Source organism: Filicampus tigris, chromosome 11 (genome assembly GCF_054856515.1).
Source record: "Filicampus tigris isolate MCC_2025a chromosome 11, RoL_Ftig_1.0, whole genome shotgun sequence".
Lineage (NCBI taxonomy): Eukaryota > Metazoa > Chordata > Actinopteri > Syngnathiformes > Syngnathidae > Filicampus > Filicampus tigris.
In genome coordinates, this window is record NC_141227.1 from 9404070 (window position 1) to 9426165 (window position 22096).

The 22096-nt window shown below is 40.3% G+C and overlaps 1 protein-coding gene across 2 annotated transcripts in view; it reads right to left on the reverse strand.

Moving 5' to 3' along the window:
* Positions 1-1394: 1394 nt before the first annotated feature.
* Positions 1395-22096, reverse strand: part of ptk7b (protein tyrosine kinase 7b) — a 71003-nt gene continuing 50301 nt past the window's right edge. For both annotated transcript variants that reach the window (XM_086046061.1, XM_086046060.1), the window contains 18 exons: positions 17491-17593; positions 17138-17322; positions 14968-15115; positions 13309-13439; positions 11387-11653; positions 10940-11076; positions 10484-10619; positions 9536-9655; positions 8940-9089; positions 8474-8621; positions 6940-7067; positions 6310-6510; positions 4656-4817; positions 4337-4569; positions 4167-4247; positions 3567-3718; positions 3308-3486; positions 1395-3008 (listed from right to left, as the gene is read on the reverse strand). In XM_086046061.1, coding sequence (XP_085902187.1) covers positions 2848-3008; positions 3308-3486; positions 3567-3718; positions 4167-4247; positions 4337-4569; positions 4656-4817; positions 6310-6510; positions 6940-7067; positions 8474-8621; positions 8940-9089; positions 9536-9655; positions 10484-10619; positions 10940-11076; positions 11387-11653; positions 13309-13439; positions 14968-15115; positions 17138-17322; positions 17491-17593 — 2822 coding nt within the window. In that variant the 3' untranslated portion in view covers positions 1395-2847. The remainder of the gene's footprint in view (positions 3009-3307; positions 3487-3566; positions 3719-4166; positions 4248-4336; positions 4570-4655; positions 4818-6309; positions 6511-6939; positions 7068-8473; positions 8622-8939; positions 9090-9535; positions 9656-10483; positions 10620-10939; positions 11077-11386; positions 11654-13308; positions 13440-14967; positions 15116-17137; positions 17323-17490; positions 17594-22096) is intronic.

Here is a 22096-nt window from a genome sequence, read left to right on the forward strand (position 1 = left end):
AAACAATACTGATGGTTAGTTTAAATTTATGTTACTCTATAGTTGAATCAACTGTAATATAAAACACAGGTTACATACTTATATATTGAATAATGCATAGGCAATTTGTGAAAGCCGATATTTTACCCTCATTATTAAAAAATGATCAAATAGTTTTAGCAATAAACAGGAATAGTCTTAAATGAGACTAATCCTAATAAACCATAACCGTCAGTAACCGCCATGTTTAAGTAGATATTCTCTTGGTACATTTATATTGAGTCTGTCATTAAGCATAGTTAATGAAACAAAAGAGAATAGTGAAGAATTACATCATCACCGTCAAGAAACGAAAAGTTGGATTGAAGTTTTCATCAGCCCAGCACCACTTTTGGAGAGTCTCTTGTCCAGACAGCATGCTCAAGATCATGCTAAACAGACAAATCACATATGCCCCCTAGAGGCATGTTAAGGAATTGACACTGGTAAGGCTCCCGTAGGGAAAACAGGGAAATGTCTTGCATCTTGGAACAAATTGTCTGCCAAATCTGCTTATGTAATGTATTGCTTCGTGTTATTTCATTACAGTAACATTTAAGGCTTTATAATCCACTGATACAAGAATGCATGATTTTTTGTTGTTGTCATTGACAGCTGTTTAACAAGAGTCATCTTGCAGAGGCTTGTCTGAAACAACACGTAGTTCCCTTCATAATTGTACACCAACTGTCGCCAAGAGAATTTGTCAAGAGCTTATGAGTTCACTTCACAGGTTGCAACATTTTAAAGAGGGACCCCTATGAAGCTGTTCGCAGCTACTGCACATTGGATAAGAACTACCAGATTGACTTACACGTGCATTTGATCAGATGTAATAAAATAAATTGCGTTGAAAACGCTGCTTTTATCAAGATAATACTTAGTTTTTTGTGTCAGAGAGTTGTTTATTCTTGTCTTAATAGTTTGCAGTGGTTCTTCTATCTAAATTACCCAATTTGACTACAGTGTGAATGAAAAGCAATTAGGCATTAAAAATTGGTAATCAAAGCCATATTGCTATTACAAATTTATTGAAACAAATTACCGGTAAGTTTTTTTTAACTACATGGGAAACTGAAAGTATAGATAAGAAAAAAACAAGTAAGCTGCTCTTGGATCACTCCTAAATGGTCTAATGACCAGCCATCTAGAAAATACTAAGACAATACGAAATCCTAATTAGTGTTGTCTATTTTTTTGCGTGATGACTTTAGTGATACTAAATAATAAGCATACTATTAGCAATTCCTAATGCCTAGTTACTTTACACCTATCTTGCATGTCAGACAAAACGAAGACCACATTCAGACCGTTCAGGTGTGCTTATATACTTCTCTTACACCAGTTGCTAAAAAACTACAACCGATTAAAACTAATCGAGTAAAAACACTGTGAACCTTTATTGACAGCAGTATGTATACTTGTGTATATATGTAACGGTGGACTTTCGCTGAAGCAGATTTAAAAAAAAAAAAGTCTAGATGTGAGTGCCTAACATTCATAGAAACATATTACACTAACACAACGTATAAAACATTTTTTTTTTTTACGAATAAAGGCATTTGATTCATGTAAAAAAAGAAAAAATAAAGAAAAAAAATGAAGCGTTTTTAGATAATCCTTCATTTACCAGGCACTTTAGTACTGGTGACTAGCAGTCACTCTTTTGACCATCTTTTTTTGTACTTTGTGTAAGCATTTTATCTGCTTGGCCAGGTTATGCACACACTGAGCTGGATCATCATAATGAACATAGAGCAGAACTACCTTAAGAGCTTCCTACTATAAAACAAATATAAAACAACAGACACAACACAGGACCTTCATTATAAATAAACAGGCACCTGCATAGAAAAAAGAGGGATGTTTTAGGTGAAGTTAGTGCAAGGCCTCTAACATTATGTACACTGGTCCCCCTTTTGCAACATTGCACACAGAAACATGTGGACCCAGAGGGGAACTGTGAATGGACCTCTGCAAAGAAGCATGTCGCAACTTAAACATACTGGGGATGGATTCCTGCCATTTTGACACCATCACATCAAGTTTACATGTTACTGTGGTGCACTGGGAGCACCTCAAGGTTAAAAAAGAACAAAACACACTCATTAAAATATGCAAAATCTGCATTGGAACAGTCTTATTAACATTTCTTGGGTGAATACTATCAAAAAAAAAACAAACAAAAAAAAACAAAAACATTTTTTGTTCATCATCATAACAGGCTTGTTTTTTTTTTTTTAAAAAAAACAAATCTGCTGATGTTGCCCATCACAAGTGTAACAGTTACACACCTTCATGCAAGCAGCTGCACATGCTGGAGCTTACCATAGTCCACAAAAACACACAATCTCACACAAACACACACACACACACACTTGGAGCATCCAGATGGTTGGAGGTGATGATGAGGGCTCACCGATGATGCAGCTGACTGGTGTTCATTTTGGGCCACTCAAAACTGATGCTTTGTTTGACCGGTTGTGCTTAGTTGGTTCTGATTCGAGCTGCGCGTGTGTGTGTGCGCATAAATAGAGGCACCGAGTTTGTGAAAAGTCTTAGAGTTTAAAGAGACAGGAAGTTGAACTGGGGGTCATCCATGTTGTGTGTAAGGCAAACGTAAACTCATGGCGCTACCCCTAAGAAAATAGCCATTCAGGAAAAAAAAAAAAAAAAAAAAAATCTGAGTGTGCAGCCACAGATATGGCAAACTCCTCCACACCCTTGTTGTGTAAAATGTCTGAAATGCATATTTAAAACTATTGTTCCCTGAAATGTCAGACATTGCTGTCTTTATTGGTAGGGGAAAGGGTTCCCCTTCTTGATGCCTCAGACTTTGCTGTCTGAGGGCGGCTCTCCCAGGCTGTGGACGATGTCACTGAAGGAGGGGCGCTCCTTGAGGCTGGGGGCCCAGCAGCTGACCATCAGCTTGTACATTTTGGAGGGGCATCCTTCTGGGGGTGGCAGCTTCAACTTGCCGGTCTGCAGGCCTGCAAGGAGGAAATGCCACACACGGACGGGGTGATGGTTAGATTACATTAGTTATCTATCTATATCTGAATTAGACAATTACTGGTGTGTAAATATCCATCTATCCATTTTCTATAGCTCTTAAGGACTGTTTTTAAATAGAAGTAATGGAAAACAAGGGAAAAAAAACAACTAAGGATGCTTCTAAACTTGAAAGCACAGCAATAAAAACATTTTAAAAAGCATTAGATAGAGTACGGAGATAGGTTGGAGTGATAATTCTGTGGTAGGAGATCAGAAAAAGAAAGCCGATACTGACCTTCTAGCACTTCATTGTCTCCAAGTTTGGTGTACGGCATTTCCCCGTGACTGAATACCTCCCACATGAGTACTCCAAAGGCCCAAACGTCAGACTTGGTGGAGAAGTCGTCCTCAAACACTGACTCTGACGGGAGCCAGCGCAGTGGGATCCATGCTTGTCTGTACTCATAGTACTCACTCCACACGCGCGCACAGAGAACAAGCACTATTAGCGGTCATGATACCGAAATCATCTTCTTCGCACTAACTCGTCTGACCTTTTGTAAACGTCTTTGATGAGGCTGAGTGACGACACTTTGACGCGTCGCTGACTGCTTATTAGGCAGTTTCGGGCCGCCAAGTCTTTGTGAACGAAGCGGTGGTTGGACAGGTGTTCCATCCCGTGAGCCACTTGGGCACAGATGGAAACCTGCGAAGAGGAAGGGTCAAGTCTTTATTTGATGTGGCACTTGCGATCACGGTGTACGCTTGATGAAAAAATACTATGAAAGAAGTAGTAACTGTAAGATTTAATGTATGTTGATTTGTACGGTTAGATTGTGAGCTGAGCTGATGTAAGTCTTTCATGTAATGTTATGGGTTGAGTTGTTGCATTTTTATATCATTTAATATTTTTTATTTTTGTTTTTGGAAGAACTTTTAAATCAAAATTACATGCAGGTGGCAGCATTTAACAATGTTAAGTACCTAAATCTACATTATCCAAACTCAATAAAATGAAACATTGACTTGTTTTTTCCTTGTCAGCTTTTTTATTCTCAGCCTCACTTTTGAAAGGTAGATTTAAGGATCCAATGTAAGTTTTAAGGATAATTGGGGTCATCATTTTAAAACGCGTGTTAATCCTGGACACTTACTTTGGTCTTGGTGCTGATAGGCTGAGATTTCACTTTGTCATCTTTGTTTTTGGAAATCCTCAGGAACTGCTTTAAATCTCCCTGGTTCGACACAAACGAGAAGACGTTTAAACACGAGTGAAGCAGAAAGTCCTTCTGAACCATCGACGGGCGTCTTTCATTCAGCGTACCAGGTCGTAGTATTCCAGGACCATGTAGTGGGGCTCGGCCTCTCTGCACAGACCCAGCAGGCGGACCACATTGGGGTGGCTGAGCTTGCCGAACATTTCCGCTTCTCGCCGGAAGTCAAGCTGAAGCTGCTCGTCTCGAGTCTGGAGACTCTTCACCAGCACCACCGTTTCCTCCTCCCTCTCCTCGATGCCCTTGGCTTTGGACAGCAGCACCTCGCCAAACTCTCCTTTGCCTGCAACGCACGTCACGGTTTGCTAACCACGCAACAGGCTTGATTTCTTACCAAGAGTTTGCATCCATCAAGTGAACGCAAGTTACCTAAGGTAGTGATTGTCTGCAGGTTCGCTCGGGGGAAGTGAAGCTTGTCGCTGTTAACGTGGCTGTGGCGCTTCTCGGTTGTTGCCATGGTACCCATGTTGGTGAGTGCCACCTCCTCCTGGAGCTCAGTGGTGGTGTGGCCATTTTGTTGAACAGCCCCTCCTTGACAGACAACAGCACATTATGGCCATGACAATTTCAAGAATTTTCGAGAATGTGAGTGCTCACATGAGTGCAGCCGTACAATATGAAGATATTTGCATGATACTGTACCATATGTGTATAAGTAAAAACACTGGAAGAGTGTGGCATAGAAGTACCACCAAAGCATAAACATTTGTCACCTGCAAGAGTCAATGACTTTATTGCTCTATTGGCCCAAATTTCTCAAGGGCACACAATGTAATGAGATCCTTCATAAGCAACACAAATTACAACTTGATCTACAATGGTTTCACGTAGCAAGGCCGAACACGTAGCAAACTTTCCATTTTTAGTTTCAATTGCTACCAAAAGTGAAACCTGGATCAAAGGCGTGGCATACCAATAAAGTCTCATCTTTACAGCTCACCCTCTACATGTTTAAATGATAATTAACGTTACAATTAACTTATTATAAGGAATGGTTGTTTTTGAGGATAAGCGTTTCGGAAAATGGATGGATGTTCTTTTCTTTGATTTTGACAATGACATCATTGTGTGGAAGAAACCTTTCACATCACATAGGATAGTTGCATATACAAACATGAGAAAGCAGAAAAAACACTGATGAAAACAAATCCCATAAAAGTGCAAAGGAAATACATAATGTAAAAAAAAAAAGTACCGGTAATATATATCGGTAGGTCAATCCAAACAGTGAAAATCATTTTCCTAAAATTAATGAATCGGTCCATCCATTTTCTATACTGCTTATGCTGTTCAGGGTCGCCAGGAGCTGGAGCCAATCCCAGCTGATGTGGGGCCAAAGGCAGACTACACCCTGGACAGGTTGCATGGCACATATAGGACATAATACAATACACAAGTGTGCCACCACACAGATTGAGTTAAACACATTAAAAAATATTTTTCAGAACTTTCTTTTTCAACAATTCATTTTGTTTGCTTGTTATTAAATAAAATAATACAAATACATATTTTTTTGATAATTATTTATTGTAAAACAATATTCTAATTTCTTAAGATTGAGAATTTGGGGGGGTACTAGCTATAAAGATAAGGGTAAATGTCTCAGTGAATCTTCCTGAGTTCTTTTTCATAAATGTATTTTTCTCATAAAAAGCAATTCACTGAGCTTCACCAGTCTAATACGCCTGTAGAGACGTCATGTTTTTTTACTCTGGAGTTCATAGAATGAACACAAGATGGCAGCAAACGCCTTCACTTCTCAAATCTAGAAAACGAAACAGAAAATCCAGGAATTCCCAAACTTCAGTATGCCTGCACCCCAAGAAATCTTTTATGCTCCCAAATATTGTGAAAGAGTAGCACCTCTATCTTATTTTCTGAGGAAACAGAGTAATTCAAACAACAAATTCTAACAACAATAGCCAAATTTAAGTGTTCATACTCCATTGCAATCAATGCTTTACAGCCCTGGCTTAATAAAACAAAAACGGTCTAAACGTTTGTCTGTATTTAAGATTCATACCATTGAGACACTCCATCTCTGGCTCTTCTCCATCTGGACGCTTGTGCAGTCTTTTGGCGTTGCGCCTCTTTTTGCAGTAGAACATGAGGCCGAGCACCACGATGATGTACGCCACAGCCGCCCCCACAGACAGGCCGATGGTTTGAATCATCTTGTAGGGCGCTCTGTCCTCGTCCTCGTCATGCGTCTGTGCTGGTTTATCTGTTGGGTGCACACATCCAATTGCTACATTATGCAGTCCTTGTGTAGCCAATCGCCTTTAGTTTTGACTGAGCAACATGTCTAAATTCATTTGTCTCTTTAGGCTCTAATCTGGAACATTATGCTCTTAGCTGGTAGAAATTGGGAGTGGGAAGTGTGACTGTATTTGAGCTTCTCTAACAGTCTACTTTAATGAAAGGGTGACTATATTTCAGCTTCACACAAGAGATAAAAGAATATTAGATCCATCGCCTTCCCAGTTCCATCACCCCAGTGACAGCTGTGGTGGAACAGAGGTAGCCATTGTTTTTAACCTGTCAAGGTGGATGACAGGAGGAGTTGGAAGGTTTAATGAACGCTTTCATCCAACACATGGATTTGTGCCTTGTGTCCAGTGTGCTCTCTGTTGTGTGTGCCTAAGTAACTCACCTACGACATACAGCTGAGCCACGCGGTCTTTGATGCTGCAGCTGTTTCCAGCCACACAGGTATATCTGCCCGTGTCATCTGTTGTGACGTCTGAGATCACCAGGGAGCCATTGGGCATCTTCTGGATCCTGAGAGAAGGAATGATCATTTTCTCGGAAACAATCTTTTGCACCATTCTAAAGGATCATGTTAACTTTTAATCAATTGCATTCAGATCAACTATAAACTACAAAATGGATATGGGTGGGTGTATTGAGAAAACATTTGGATAATAGGCGGTTTCTGGTAAAATGGTTTCACACAAGCTCTTTTTTTGCAGTCAGAAGGAAGGAGTGAACGTATCCTTCTCTGGAGAGAGTCTCAGAGTCTTCAGAAGTCTCCAATTACGGCAAAAGAAGTCGCTAGATTTGTTGCTCATAGCTTTTGGTTTGAATAGTCCCGGGGGGAGAGAAGTCACTAAATATTTTAAGTCTTTAAATAAAAAGTTGCTATATTGGCAACAACGAGTAGTGGTAATGAATCAGAGATGCAAGTAAACTTTGATAGATGATTTTTTGCGCTGATTCAAAATCTGTCCTCATTTTTCTTTAGCACATCAGGTTTTCATAATACCAATATAATAATAAAATATTCTATTTAATATATTTAGAAATATTTATGAAATAAGGGTTTAGCAACAGGTGATTTTTTTTTTAAATTAAACATCATAGCTATGAATTACAATACATGATAAAAATCCAGATTGTGCAAGCAGCTCGTGTTTGAACTGTTTCCATCTGTATTGCCTGAAGTAATGGGTTCTGGCACTCCTTTTTGGGGGCACTCTGAATAACTAAACCGCATATTTTAACAACGCTCTGAGTTACCAAACAGTCGGAGTGAACTGTGCTCGCACTGAGCATATTTCAGAATGCACCCATGATTAAGGAATGGGCATTTTGAGTGCAAGTCCCAGTCTACTGTTCTTGGTCTCGATTTTTGTCAAATAAATCTCCCAGAAAAATGTGACTTAATTATGTTTTTTTTCTTCTCCATTATGCCTTTTTTGACCGGTAGGACTTACACTCCGGCGCGATTTAATAGTCTGAAAAATATGGTACTTACTAACTTCACCATTTTTCATGCAGTACAGATTGTGATTTTGATAACAAATACTGTACGTACAGATAAATATAGTTCATGTAGGCTTAAATGCATCTTCATAGACCAGCATTGTTATGTTTCTAAGTAGAAGGGGTACAATATTCATGGGTGATGTTATTACATTTGTCTTTCTGCAGCTGTTGTGAAAGCGCTCTATAACTAAAGATGTATTGCATTGTATTAAAATTAACGCTACAATGTTTTTGCTACCACCAAGTGATTATTTCACATTTGAATACTAACATTTATTTTGAGACCTTGAAATGAGATCACTTTGCGAAAAGAAAGTAATCAGGATAGCCTATCCATCTGAGTGTCCAAACATTATGCATCACGATTTATAAAGATACAGAGATTAAAGTTGTTGTCCTGAGTTGATGATGTTAGTTACCTTCTGTTCTTACTAATATCCAGTGTCTTGTCTTTCACCATCCAGTGGATATGAGGCTCAGGGTTTCCAGTGGCCTGGCAGTGGAGAATGGCCGTGTGGCCCTGGTACACAGTCGTATTCTCAGGCTCCACTTTAAAGCGAATGTACACTAACAGTGTACAAGAAAAGGGACACAAACATGCACACACACACACACACACAATACATTATCTTTAGTTACTCTTTGTTCTCATGTGGGTGCAAACTAAAAGGCTGTGGCAACTGTGGTTGCTCACAGTCACACTCTGCTGGCCAACTGTAATTCATTACTAGGCTGTAAAAAGGCCACCAAGAGCCAGTAAACGCTGCCGCTTACTGAGAATGATCAATGAAAGTTTCCCCTTGCAACATGGGAGTGGTTACTTGTGTGGTCGGGCTTTTTTCTCTTAAAGCTCCCTGCTTCCATAATGATGAATGAGCATTTTACCTGCCACTGTGAGGGACACCAAGGCTCTGATCTCCCCCTGGAGGCTGTTGGAGGCGATGCATGTGTAATTGCCCGCGTCACTGCGGGTGACTTTGGAGAAATGAAGCTGGCCGTTTTTCTGCTCCACATGGGGTGGAAGGTCTCCACCGTCTGCAGGGGGCGACAAAGGACAGAGGAAAGGGGCCATTAAACATGAATGAATTTGTCTTCATTTTTACTCATGCCACAGCTGCATTACAAACAATAATTTATGATGCTCATCTGGTCAGAGGTTACTGCATTTCAGGCATCATCCACAATTGCTTCATTAATATAGACTTAAAAGCATCTCCATGGGTTCATCTGTGAAGAAGCCAGAGTACACCCGGAAAAGCCACACAGGCACGGGGGAGGGCATGCTATTCCTTGGTTGTAAGGTTGAGTACATGCATGTATGTATGAGAGCTACATTTATTTCTATTTCTGGAGAGCTTGTTAAGTGAAACAACAATAAATTGAGATAAACAGAAGCAATTTTGTTTATTATTGTCCTTGTCTTGTCTTCAACCGCATTTTCAATTTTGACACGAGTTGTGTATTGAGATCTTAGAGCACACCTGCTTTAGTCCAGCGGATGGTGGGACTTTCTCTGCCTTTAGCCGAGCACTGGATGTTGATCTCATTATCCAGCTCCAGGCATTGGGAGGGTTGTGGGGTTGGAGTGAACTTGAGCTTCTCTAAAACAAGTCAAAACAACACGCATACGTGTATTACACACATGGTTGACACAAAGGGGAAGTAGCAAAGCATGTCAGGCTGATTAAGCACGTTTCAAGCATTTTCAAAATCAATATTAATGTTGTTTCCAGCACCTTAATCAGTGACAAATTTTATACTCAGAGAACCAACATTAAAATGTGCAGTATTTTTATGCTTATAAAGTTTTGCATAAGCAGAAGAAAAAAACTGAAGGATATGACTAGTAGAATGAATCCCCACATCTGCATATTCTGTTTGTTTTTCATGAAATCATGACATTTTTAAACATTCCCTCTTAAACTCTTAACATGTCAATTTTTGGCCAATATTAAGGAATTTATACAACGTGAACACACTGCAGATAAAAGACTAACTGACTTTATCCAAAATCTAAGCACTTTCTGTACCTTCAAAATGCAACTGAAACGATTCAAGCACAAATGAAACCCTGCACAATGTGCTCATTTGCAGTACAAGCATAAGGAACTGAAAAGTATCAGTGGCGCACATCTTCCAAAGAGAGACAGCATCCAGACATAACAATGACACGTCAGATCATCTGCAGAAGCATTCATTTTAGAGAAAAAGTGTTACAATGGAGGTCAGACTAAAGCTGCTCTGTATGAGTCATATTTAAGACCTCTGTGGGTGTCCTCCAGCTCTTCCTATTTTAAGAAACACACACACACACACAAGGCCCTAAGGCAAGACCACATTTGTTTTAGATTTTCTCTCAGTACTGTATTACTGATCTTTTTTGGAATGATTCCAAACAAACTGAGCTAAGATAAATCTTGCCGTCTTACCCAGCACGGTGACTCTGGCCTGGCCAGATAGTCGACCACCCACGGTTTTGGTCTCACAGCCGTACATCTGTCCGTCGTACACCTCCACGCTGTTGATCCTCAGGGTGCCGTTCGGGAATAGTTTAAAACGGGAGTCCTGGCAAGAAAAATTCAAGACAAGACCAGCTAAATTGTCTGGAAATGAATGCAACATTATGAAAAAATTATAGTCGCTATTTTTTTATTGGCGTATGTACTATATGCTTTGACTGTGTTATCTGAATGGCAGCAGGAAAATGACCGTCATTTTTCATTATAAATATTGCTTGGGGTAACAAGCTTTATGTTCACCAACCGACGATTTGTAATGTAGATCAAAGTGAAAGTCAAACATGTATCCCCCAAATCCATTTATCTACAAAGCCTAAAAGGGCGCCATCCCACAGGCCAGTGTGGAATGTGACCATGACAACTGACCTCTGGTGTGATCATGATGTTGTTGCGAAGCCATGTGACCTCCGGTTCCGGAGTTGCTTTGGCGTGACAGTGCAGATAACCCGGTTTACCTTCTTCCAAACGACTGTCTTGGGGCCTTGTTATCCATACAGGGGCGGCTGCAGGAGAACACACGTGTATATCACATGAGCACAGACATTTTACAGTCCCTCTCACACGTGCAGTATAATTGCAACAGCCAAGTAATCAACTGCATGACAGGAAACATCTCCAGACAACCCAGCTTGAATTAACGCCACAAATTCCTTGCAGTTTTTCAGTATTCTATCCTCTCGGGATACACTGTAGAGTAAATCCAGCATAAGAAAAGTGTCCTGAATCACCCTTGAGTATGACTCTCATTTCTTAAAAAAAACAACAAATAATTGTGAATAAATGTGTTACGTATTGAGGTTGTTTTGGACTCACTGGCCACAGTGAATGTAACTTCCTGTGTCCTGCGGCCTGCCTTGTTTTGAGCTATGCAGGTATAGACTCCAGAATCGCCCGCCTCCGTTGGACTGAAGACCAGATCCGAGCCATCCTGGTACACTCGTCCCTCTGTGGGCACCCGCTGACCTCCCCTCTCCCACCAGACTTCGGGTCGGGGTCGCCCCCGCGGGGCGTTACAGGGGACCCGCTGCAGGGTGTCCGCTGTGAAAACCTTGGACGTCTTTGACATCATGTCATCAATCTCTGCGGTGTGGAGAAGAGAAGCGAAGGGAACACAACTGTGAAATTACAGTCATTTCGATTTTTGTGATCGATAGCCATCAAACAGTCTTTTGCTTTGATTTTGAATACTGTGTATCGAGTTCCCTTGTGCACAGCTATAATTAGCTCACAGATCTGTTGACAGACTTCCAGTATTTCAATAAAACTCAAATGTCTTTCACCAGTAATTCGGGAACAAAGGCAACAGTAGCAGAATGAGAATATAGGTTGTTTTAAGTAAGGGAATTAAATTAACAAGGGTCTTTGTGAGGTGAGCCATACCAAAGTTGGCAGTGGCTATACAGTCAATGGAGTGTGATCTGTGCTACAAAGACTCACAAGACCTCACTGTACTGTATGATACATTATGGGGTGTTTTTAACAATTATTAATACTTTATTGACCAAGGAGACTCAAGTTGGTCACCGGTTCCAACCTTTTACAGTCAGTGATCAGAATCAGCTAATAGGAACAGAGGAAAACGCACATATTTCAGCAGATGAAAGAGAGACTGAGCTGGGAAAGTAGGAGGTGGTGAGGTGGGTGCTATGGGTGGGTATTTGGGCTGTGAAATGAATGAGGTGGAAGTGGAGAGACTGTTTAAACTTGTCACTAAATAATGACTTCTATTGTGACACAAGCCCTTTAATGCCAGCAGGGATTACCATCAGATTAGGTGAATTAAGGTATTTAAATGGAGCTGCGGTTCACTGGGCTAAAACTGCAGATGCAGTCGTATTTCATTTAACTGAAAAATAGTTTGGGAGGGGGAAAAAAAAAAAAAAGTCCTCAGGACAGTATTAGAAACAAATTCCTGCCTTCAGTGGGTTAAAAATATTTGACTTGCATGCGCTTGCAAGACAGTCTGTTTAGTACACATCTTGGCCTGACTTTAAACTGTAACAGCCATTTGAATACTTTTTAGGTGGTACTGTTCAGAGCTTAAACAGCACCGACTGACACTATTATGAGCAATATCATATAATAGTTCCCATATGTCTAAACAACGTTTTGAAAAAAAGTGATTGGGACATCCCTTGTAATTTCAAATACAGCTAATCATCATACAGATAAATTTTATTAGCGTTGAATAAATGAATGAATAAGGTTAAGCAAGTTATACTGTACATCACTTTAGGTACAGTATAAGAATATTGTTAGCAGGGTTCTACCAATTTTAAAACTAGAAGGGCATTTTCCAAGCAAACATCGATCAATTGATAATGCACTATGCATTTGTAAAAAAATGCCTCTCTTTACTACAACTATTCCATATAAATTATTAACTCTAGCGAGTCAACGATTTCAGTTTAGCGTATCTAATTATCTGAAAAGTATACATTTAAAATCTAATAAGGGAATGTCATCTGTTCTTCCATACTGCCTTCCATGTGATGTTATGATCACTAGCAAACGTGATTATAGACAAACCACTTTGAAGAGGAAGAAGTTAAGTGTTTCAGCATCTACAGAGCCGGATATCGATAAGGAAATGTGATTATCTGGCGAGATACGGCTCTATATGAAAAAGCCAACAGAAGGCAGATGCTCTCACACTCTCCGATAGCACAGTGTGCTTAGGTGTTTATCTCCAAGCAGGTCAACAGCTGCAAATGTGGATGTGTGTGTGCGTGTACCTGCTATGAGTAGGGAAGCCTCGTGTGTGACTTGGGAGCCGCTGACACCGCGGCCAACACACTTGTACAAGCCCGTGTTCCTGGGTTTGACCTGAGTGATGAGCAGTGACCCATTGGACAGCAGGAATACACTGGAGAGAAAACAAATCCCATGTAAACCTCCACGTACTCCGCTCAATCATTCTTCATGCGACCAGTGTACCATAATCGCCACCAGCAGCACCACTGCACAGTGTAATGGGTACCAGGGATCTGGCATGTTTTCTAAGCGTACTGATCCAGGGAAACATCTGGTGCATCAAGTTAGTTGTAATTATGGCAAATAAATTGCCTCTACACGACACACAGATAAGTGTCCTACATAGCAAGTTATTTTTAAAAACGTCTTGTGATGTCGACGTCCCGTGTTAACGGCCCAGTTTGACCTCTGGCAGGCTAAACGGTCAATCAGTGACAGTGACGGACAGGGTGAGAATTAATTTCAGGCTGACTGGTGTCCACATCTATGGATAGGCGGGAGAGTGGCAGGAACCCAACACACAGCAATGTATGGACAAAAGTCTTGAGTCATTTGTCTACAATCAGTGATTGAAAATGTAATTAGATACATATATACATACATATACATACATATATATACATACATATATACATACATATATACATATACATACATATATACATATACATACATATATACATATACATATATATATATACATATATACATATACATATATATACATACATACACATACATATACATATACATACATACACATACATATACATACATATACATACATACATACATACATACATACATACATACATACACACACACACACACACCCGCACGCACCCCACACACACACACACTATGTGAAGCCTCATTAAATTCCCATTTAAACACTGGCAGCTGTACCAAATGGCCATGCGGGCCTGTAAAGTTCAACCCCAAAATCTGTTTATAGTCGCACGCAATTCAACAATTCAAAGACGGCTGCAGTGTCTCTGTGTGCTGTTCGGTGTTGATGATGATGGTCTGGAAAGCAAGCTTGAATTAAGGCAGCAGCAACAGTGCAGTGTGTCGCATCTGCTAGCGACTCTTGTGCAGCAAACCATGAGAAACATAAACTGACCAGTAATTATTAAAAAACTTAAATCATCCAGCAGGACAGATTTTTATCCCAGCTGCCTGCAGGCTTGCTGTTTGACACATGTGATCGAAAGCTTACATGTTTATAGGGGACATGCTGGTAAGCTGATTGCAGCTTGAAGACTTTTTCCGCTCAGTGTGTGAACATTGGAGGGCTGCAAAGTCTCTTGCGATAGGCTGGAGGGAACGCTCATGTTGAAATGAAGTACAGCAGATTGCAAAGGAACTTTACAGCATTCTTATTTCAGTAATAACGTTCCTTAATGTGCAATTCATCTTGAGCCTGAGCTGCAGAGCAAAATGGAAGCTGAAAGTACGACTCCAGGGTTCCAGTTTATAGGTCTCAAGGGTATGCACCACAGCTATGCAGTAAAACAAGTAGGGCTGATGCGTATAAGGTAGAATCGTGAGGTAAGGTGAGGGAGCAATGTGGCAACAGGAGGACAAACGTTTCCAGGAAGAAAAAAAAAAAACCCTAGGATATTGCAATAAGGATTTACCGGGTTTTATTGACCAGCAGCTCGCTTTCATGGTACCATTCCAGAGCAGGAGGCGGCACGGCCGTGAACTGGCAGTGGAACACAGCTTCTTCATTCCTCAGAACCACCTGGTCCTCAGGAGTGACCACTGGTCGAGGAAAGCTCTTATCTATAAAAGAGGTAGACCAACATCGCCATGATTACATCTGCAGGCATGAGACCATCAAGCACTACCGCATCTGTGCACTTATTAAAAACTGCCAACAGCCGTGCGGGCCCCTCAGGTGCTGGTGTGTGTCAACACATGGAGGCGCCCAGGTAGACTTCATTAGGTCACTGGACTTTTCATTGACCCCAGGCTAATCAAAACCATCGGGTTTTTTTTTTTTTGCCAGCTGGAACACATAATGGGACTGACTGTTGTAAAGGAGAAAGATCCCGATACTGAAATCAACAATTTGATGTGCCATGTATATTCTTTTTTTTAAAACAATTTTCATTGAACAACCTATTCAATTCCTTTAAATACCTGTTTACAATATGAAGGAACTTCTCAGTATCTTACTTTAAATGTGGCATTTCCTTCAAAGATATAGCTCTCCAATAAAAGACGATTCTCTATATATTTTCCAGTGGAATTATTAGATTTGGTTTGATTCGATGCACTCGCACCTTTTACATCAAAACTGATTTTCAGATTCAAATCTTTTTTTTTGGAACACCCCTTGTTACTACCTTCCTCAATACTACCTTCCTTACTTTTGCTTAGAAGATTAGAAGTTCTGATATGATGATTGTGACATGCCAGAATTCGAATTTTTGTCATAGCACATTGTTAAGCATGCAACATTTCTAGCTCTCCCACACTCTTTTTTTCATATAGAATTATAGAGGTGAGGCAAGGCTTCCTCAGTAAAATATTTGTGCCGAAGAAGCAACGTAAACAGTAAATGGGCTGTGATTGGCAAATGATTCCACAAATGTCTTCCACCGAGCACCTTTACTGTCATCCTCAAAACAACAAAGTAAAATTGATTCCACTCAGATTGTCTGTTTCTTAGTGGGAATTAAACTCACTGTGTGTGATCGAAAAGTCACTTTCGTAATCTAGCTTCTCTCACAGCCATGTTGTTAATGGAAGCAATGCACATCAGCTAGCGACAAGTGAAAAATATTGTATTAAAATTGTGTGAAAAATGTTTAATTGGCACTGGAATCATGAGGCGGGGTCATTGGAAAAATAGATCCCCTGTAAGGACGCCCTCCGGCATACCTCTGTTTTAGCATACTCGATAAAAAAGGGCCACGAGGGGACCACAACACACCACATGATGAAAAATCTTCAATATTAAATGTACATATTTAATAAAAAAATGTAGTTAACTCATACCACAGGGGAAGCCGATAAACAATGACAGGAGAGAAAATATTTGTGACAGCTCCCAAATATGACTGAACCTTCAATTTAAATGTCGTGCTTTTCATGTATTTATTCATTTTTACATATTTTAACGAAACAATGATTTCTCATATACCTGTAAGCTAGTAACTGATTTACAATGTTCATTTAAATCATATTACTGCCGTCAGCAAAATTTCCCAGTTGCCACATGAAAGAGTTTGAACTTGTAAAATTAGAGGTCATATTTCATTTCTGCTTTGCTATATGGCCAGAGGTGTATTGGATTAAAGGCCACATTAACCTGTAGAGCACTCATATTATACACTTGGCCCACCCAAGAATTTCATGGCAAGACTGTGACAGTGTGGCTGTATTGAAAACCTACTCAAATCTGTCAAAGGTGCCTCAAAGTGAAGCCCCATGGCAGAACTGAGGATGGTTATAGGATAACCGGAAACTCAGCAATTATCCATCCTTCCTCCACCCTGGCGCTAACATTACGTGTGTGTGTGTGTGTGTTGCAGGTGGCTAATTAGTGCCATGCAGGCATCAGGTTTCTCAGACAGTTGCTTAATATACTGTACATCTCTCTGTGGTGTACTGGAGATAAACCATAAGTGTCACGCAAGCACATAAAATGGAAAAAAAAATCACGAGAAGAGCAAGCAGAAATACAAATACGCTCTTCTCTTCTCATCGAGCACTCAATTTCCTCTTCCTATTGGCTCTGTAATATCAGTGCACCTCTTAGCGTTCAGCTAACTTGTCCATATTGGACATAGAGCTCACCTATGATGTTGAGCGTGAAGTTACTGTTGCTGCAGACGTGGCCGGCTGCGTTCTTGGCGCAACAGTAGAACAGACCGTTGTCATCTGGAGTGGCGCTCTTGATTGTGAGTGTTCGTTCCTTGTTGTTGATCTGATGGCTCTTCTCTGTCAGTTTCACCCCGTCTTTGAACCACTGGCAGGTTGGCCTGAGTGGGAGACGTGAAAAACGGGTGAGGAAAAGGCGGTGAATAGGACCATAAAAAAAAAAAAATTAAAAAAAAGGAACATTCTGCTATGACAGAAGAAACTTTTTTGTCTTGTACCATCCTTATAATAAAGCGGTGAGTGGTCTTGAGGTGATGGGGGAGACTAACCGTGGGTGTCCGTCAATGTGACAGCGAAGTGTGACGGGGGCTGAGCTCTCAATTTCCCCTTCTGAGATGGGCTCCTTTAATGTCACGGCACCGCTTTCTAACCCTGCAGAAGCGGAAAGAAAAACAGCAAAGACTTCAAGTGGGAGGATGGACAGACAAAACGTGTTGAAGTCAGGGTGATACATTGCGTTAAATGGTTTCCAGTTATTCATTGACATCGGATGTGCGTGACACAGTGGGCCTGCAAGAATGACACTGATGCCACATCACATTGACACAAAGGGAACAGAGAATCCTCAACTACACGGCATACAATGTTTAAAACATTGCTGCACATTGTCCATAATTCCTCCAAACGTGCATACGACAAGAAGGCAAAAAGTATTGTTGGGTATCTATAAAGCTACAATGGATTGGCAATGGAGAATCCAATACAGGAGTCGAAATAGGAATAATTAATTAACTGTACTTGATCATTCTTTCAACCGATAGTCAATAAACAAAATTCAATCATCACATTCTTATACTTACAACTGACAACTAACTTTTGCAACTTAAAGAGGAAGTCAACCCAAACATGTTTTTTTTTCTTCAAAAATATGTTCTATGCAGGCTCACTAGGTGAAATAAGACCTTCTGATTAATGTTGCGTTTGTTGGAATATGATTTAGGCAGCAAAATCCCCCCGTTTTTAGCCATTTCAGGGACGGCCTTTTTGTCACTTCTGTCGACTGAAAATGACATCACACTTGCTCAGGGCACAGATAACGACCAATCACGTCTCAGCTTCAGAGAACAAGTTAGTCGTGATATTGGTCGTGAGCTGTGATATTCTACAAACGCAATATTAATCAGAATGGCCTGTTTCAACTAGTGGGCCTGCATAGAACATATTCTTGAAAAATCGACTTCCTGTTTAAGAACACGTTCTTGGAAAAGTCACCCTTACAATAAAATCCAATGATAATTAGTGGGATAATCAGTGTTCGCTGAACAGTGACGTCTACCATGAGGAAAATTAACTGTCTCTTACTGTATTTCCTATTTCAGACAGCAAAGGGAGGACTGAAAGCCATAGTAGAATGTCATGAAACCCGATCTATTGCGGCACAGGTGAAAAGTGAACATTGTGGAGGGAAAGAAATCAATCCTCAGTTCCACCTGAACGCATCATATGGAAAAATCGGGGGTGTTAACTTGAAGGATTGCTGAATGACTTATCGTTTTTTTTTTTTATCAAAACCGTGATTCCAAACAACACAATCATGTAATCATCAAGTTAAAAAACTTCATAATTACATGATAAAAAAAAATAAGAGACCACCCTTGTTTCTTCGGTTTCCTGTTTATTTGAAACGCCTAGTACAAGTAAAGGTACATTTGTTTGGACCATTATACTGAGGAACACAAAAACAGCGCAGAGTTGAATTTAAGAGCTGATTGAGACGTTTTCCAAATGTGTTCTTGATAATAACCAAAACCACTTCACAAGTTCTTACATAAATAACACTGTATTGTCAAAAACTGTGCTTTGAGGCATTCCATGTTTTCTTTCGTGTCAGTTAGTCACTTGATACACTTTTTGTGGCACCAGACCAAAAAATGAACAAGAAACTGAAGAAAACATGGTGGTCTCTTAATTTCTTCCATGTCTGTATGTATGTATAACAGCAAGCAGTAGTTGTTGCTTTATTGCAGTAGTTTAAAAAGACTTGAAAAAGGATTGCCCCCCTCACGCAGCCCCTTTAGTGAAATTACATTAGACAAATAGTGCTAATATGTGTATTTATTTTTGGTGGAATGATGTATATATGTGCTGTCATATATGTGCTACTGTAAATAGTGAATATTGCCCTGAAGATGGATTTGAAAAAGAAAAAAAAAAAAAATCTAAATTTAATCGAAATTGGAATATCTATAAGGATTTGCCTATAGATGCTTACACAGACATTACTTTTTCAGGTTTTTATTTATTATGCCCTCATCTAAACATTCTTTAATTGTGCTCATCGTACGTGTACACAATTTCCTCTATTGCGGACATTTCTACGGCCTCTGGCTGGCTCGTCTTCGCAGCCACCACTCGTTTTATCCATCCACCCATTATCCGAACCGCTTATCCTCATCTATTAAAAATGCATGGCTTCACCTGAGACAGCAGTGGAGAGGCGGGAGGAAGCAGACTGCCGACAAAGGGCGGAGGAGGCGCTACAGGGAGACCTGTCAAGATGAATACGCTATCGCTAAATACTAGCCTAAACCCACCCTTACCCGAGAGCCATGCAGTGCTCCTTAGCATTATCTAAAGAGAGAGATGACCAAAAAACTGTAACAGTACGCAGGTTTGTGTGTATCTGTCAAAAATGTGTGTTTGCATGTGGTGATGAGTGAGATGCCGCCCACGCTGCAGTAAGCAAGAGTGCCCTGAAGCATGCTTGTTGTGTGCACACGTCTGAAAGTCTTTGACAACTATGCTAATCGTGTGTCTCAGTCAAGGTCGCTCCAGTGAAGAGGAGGAAGGTGAAGGCGAGGCGAAGACCTCAGGCCAGGCACAGTGAACTTTTGATGGGGGCAAAGGAAGCTTAAAGGGGGGAAGTCAACCCAAACATGTTTTTTTCAAGAATGTTCTATGCAAGCCCACGAGTTCAAACAAGGCATTCTGATGAATATTGCGTTTGTGGAATAAGAGTTAATCCACTTGTTTTTAACCATCTCTGGTGGGGGTGGGGGGACACTTAGTCTGAAAATGACATCACAACTACTCAGGGCTCAGGTAACGACCAATCACGGCTGACCTGTTTTCTGAAGCTGAGCCGTGATTTTCAATTGACAGAAATGACAAAATGGCCGCCCCCTGAGTTGGCTAAAAAGGGGATTTTGCTGCTTAACTCATATTCCACAAACGCAATATTAATCAGAATGCCGTGTTTCAACTAGTGGGCCTGCTTGGAACATATTATTGAAAACAATGTGTTTGGCTTGATTTCCCCACTTTAAGAATTGTTGTTGGTGGGTGTCCGATAGAGGTGGTATACAGTATATGAGCTTCTAACACTTTCCTCTGAGTCAAGGTTTATTTTTTGGAATGAATAAACCAATGACCCACCAAACAATCTTTAAATAACCAGTTTCAATAATTAGTTTCTCATGTTTAAATTTGCCTTCACTAAACTGTTCCAACAAGGTTGGGGAAGCACAAAATTGTCCAAAACACCCCAGTATGGTGAACTATGGCCAACCCCTGGATAGATATTGTTGTGTTCCAAGACCGTCATCATACAAAGATAAATATGCAGCAAGCATATGCATGTCAAGGAACCACGACCCACCACTGACCTCCGTGTACAGAAAGCCATTCACAATCACAATAAACCATTGACACATTGGGCCTGATTGCGCCATTCTATTATTTTGGTACTAGCTTGAACTAGATTTTTTGACACTTGCACATTCTAACACTTAAGTCCTTAGCTCAGGTTTCTCCAGCTGTCCACTTGACAAACAGAAGGCAGTCTTTCATACCCTATTAAGAGGGACACATACTTGCTGATAATCCGTCTCAGAATGCATGACCAAGTGAGTGAGTGTGCGCCTGCCTGGCCTTAAACACCATAATTAAGGCTATATGATTATTATCATTTTGTTGGAGGAGGAACAGGAAACCAGATCAATTGAGGGTTGAGGGACTCAGCCATTCAATCCCAGGAACTTTATTATATTTTTTTCAATTTTTTTTTCCAAACGTTAGGGTCAAGAGGGTCTGAAAATGTCTGGCAGCGAATGAGTTAAAGTGAAGGCAGGAGTGTATGTGAGTTTGTTTGTTGCCATCTTCTGAAAAAGGCATGGCAGATTTGTGCTACAAGGGCAAGGTATTCCAGGCTTTTTATTTGACTGGCAGTACCATATGTGTATGTAAATGCAGTTTGGACTCCTGCTGTGAAAGAGATAAATAAAAAATGAAGATGTCCAGGGAGAAGTATGGTGTCGGATTTGATCGGCTGTGCTTGACAAAGGCCAACAGGCCAACCCTTCAAATTCAATCAACTCAAGGAGATGATGACGCTGTCACATGGTGGAGCACAGGGATGAGGCTGATGAGCAGCTGCTTTTTGTCAGCTCATGTAAAAATGTTAAAGTAACAGGGCAGATGGAAAGGATGAGAGCTAGTGGACTTGCACTAGCAATCAGTACGGATGTTTTAAGAGTAGGGATAGACCGATTATCGGCGCCGATATTCGGCATTTTGATGAACATCAGTATTGGCTTTTTTTTTGTTTTTGTTTTTTTTGTTTTTAAATCTGATAGCTGATAATAAATCAATTTGAAACTGTTACTTCATGGAACTGTTTATTTTAATTTTCAGTTAAAAGAAATTCTACTGACCCTGGGAACACTCTGCACCTTTTGTTTTTGTTTGAAATCAAAACAAAGATACGTGAACATTTGTCATTTTGAAATTTGGAAGAACTTTATTTACTGTAGAAAACTATATGGAGCTATTGTTTAAGTTTTCATTTACTGTAACTTAAGACATGCTGATGACGCTGGGAGCTCCCTGAACTTTATTAGAATTTTACAACAAAGATGTATATTGCCAAAAATGATA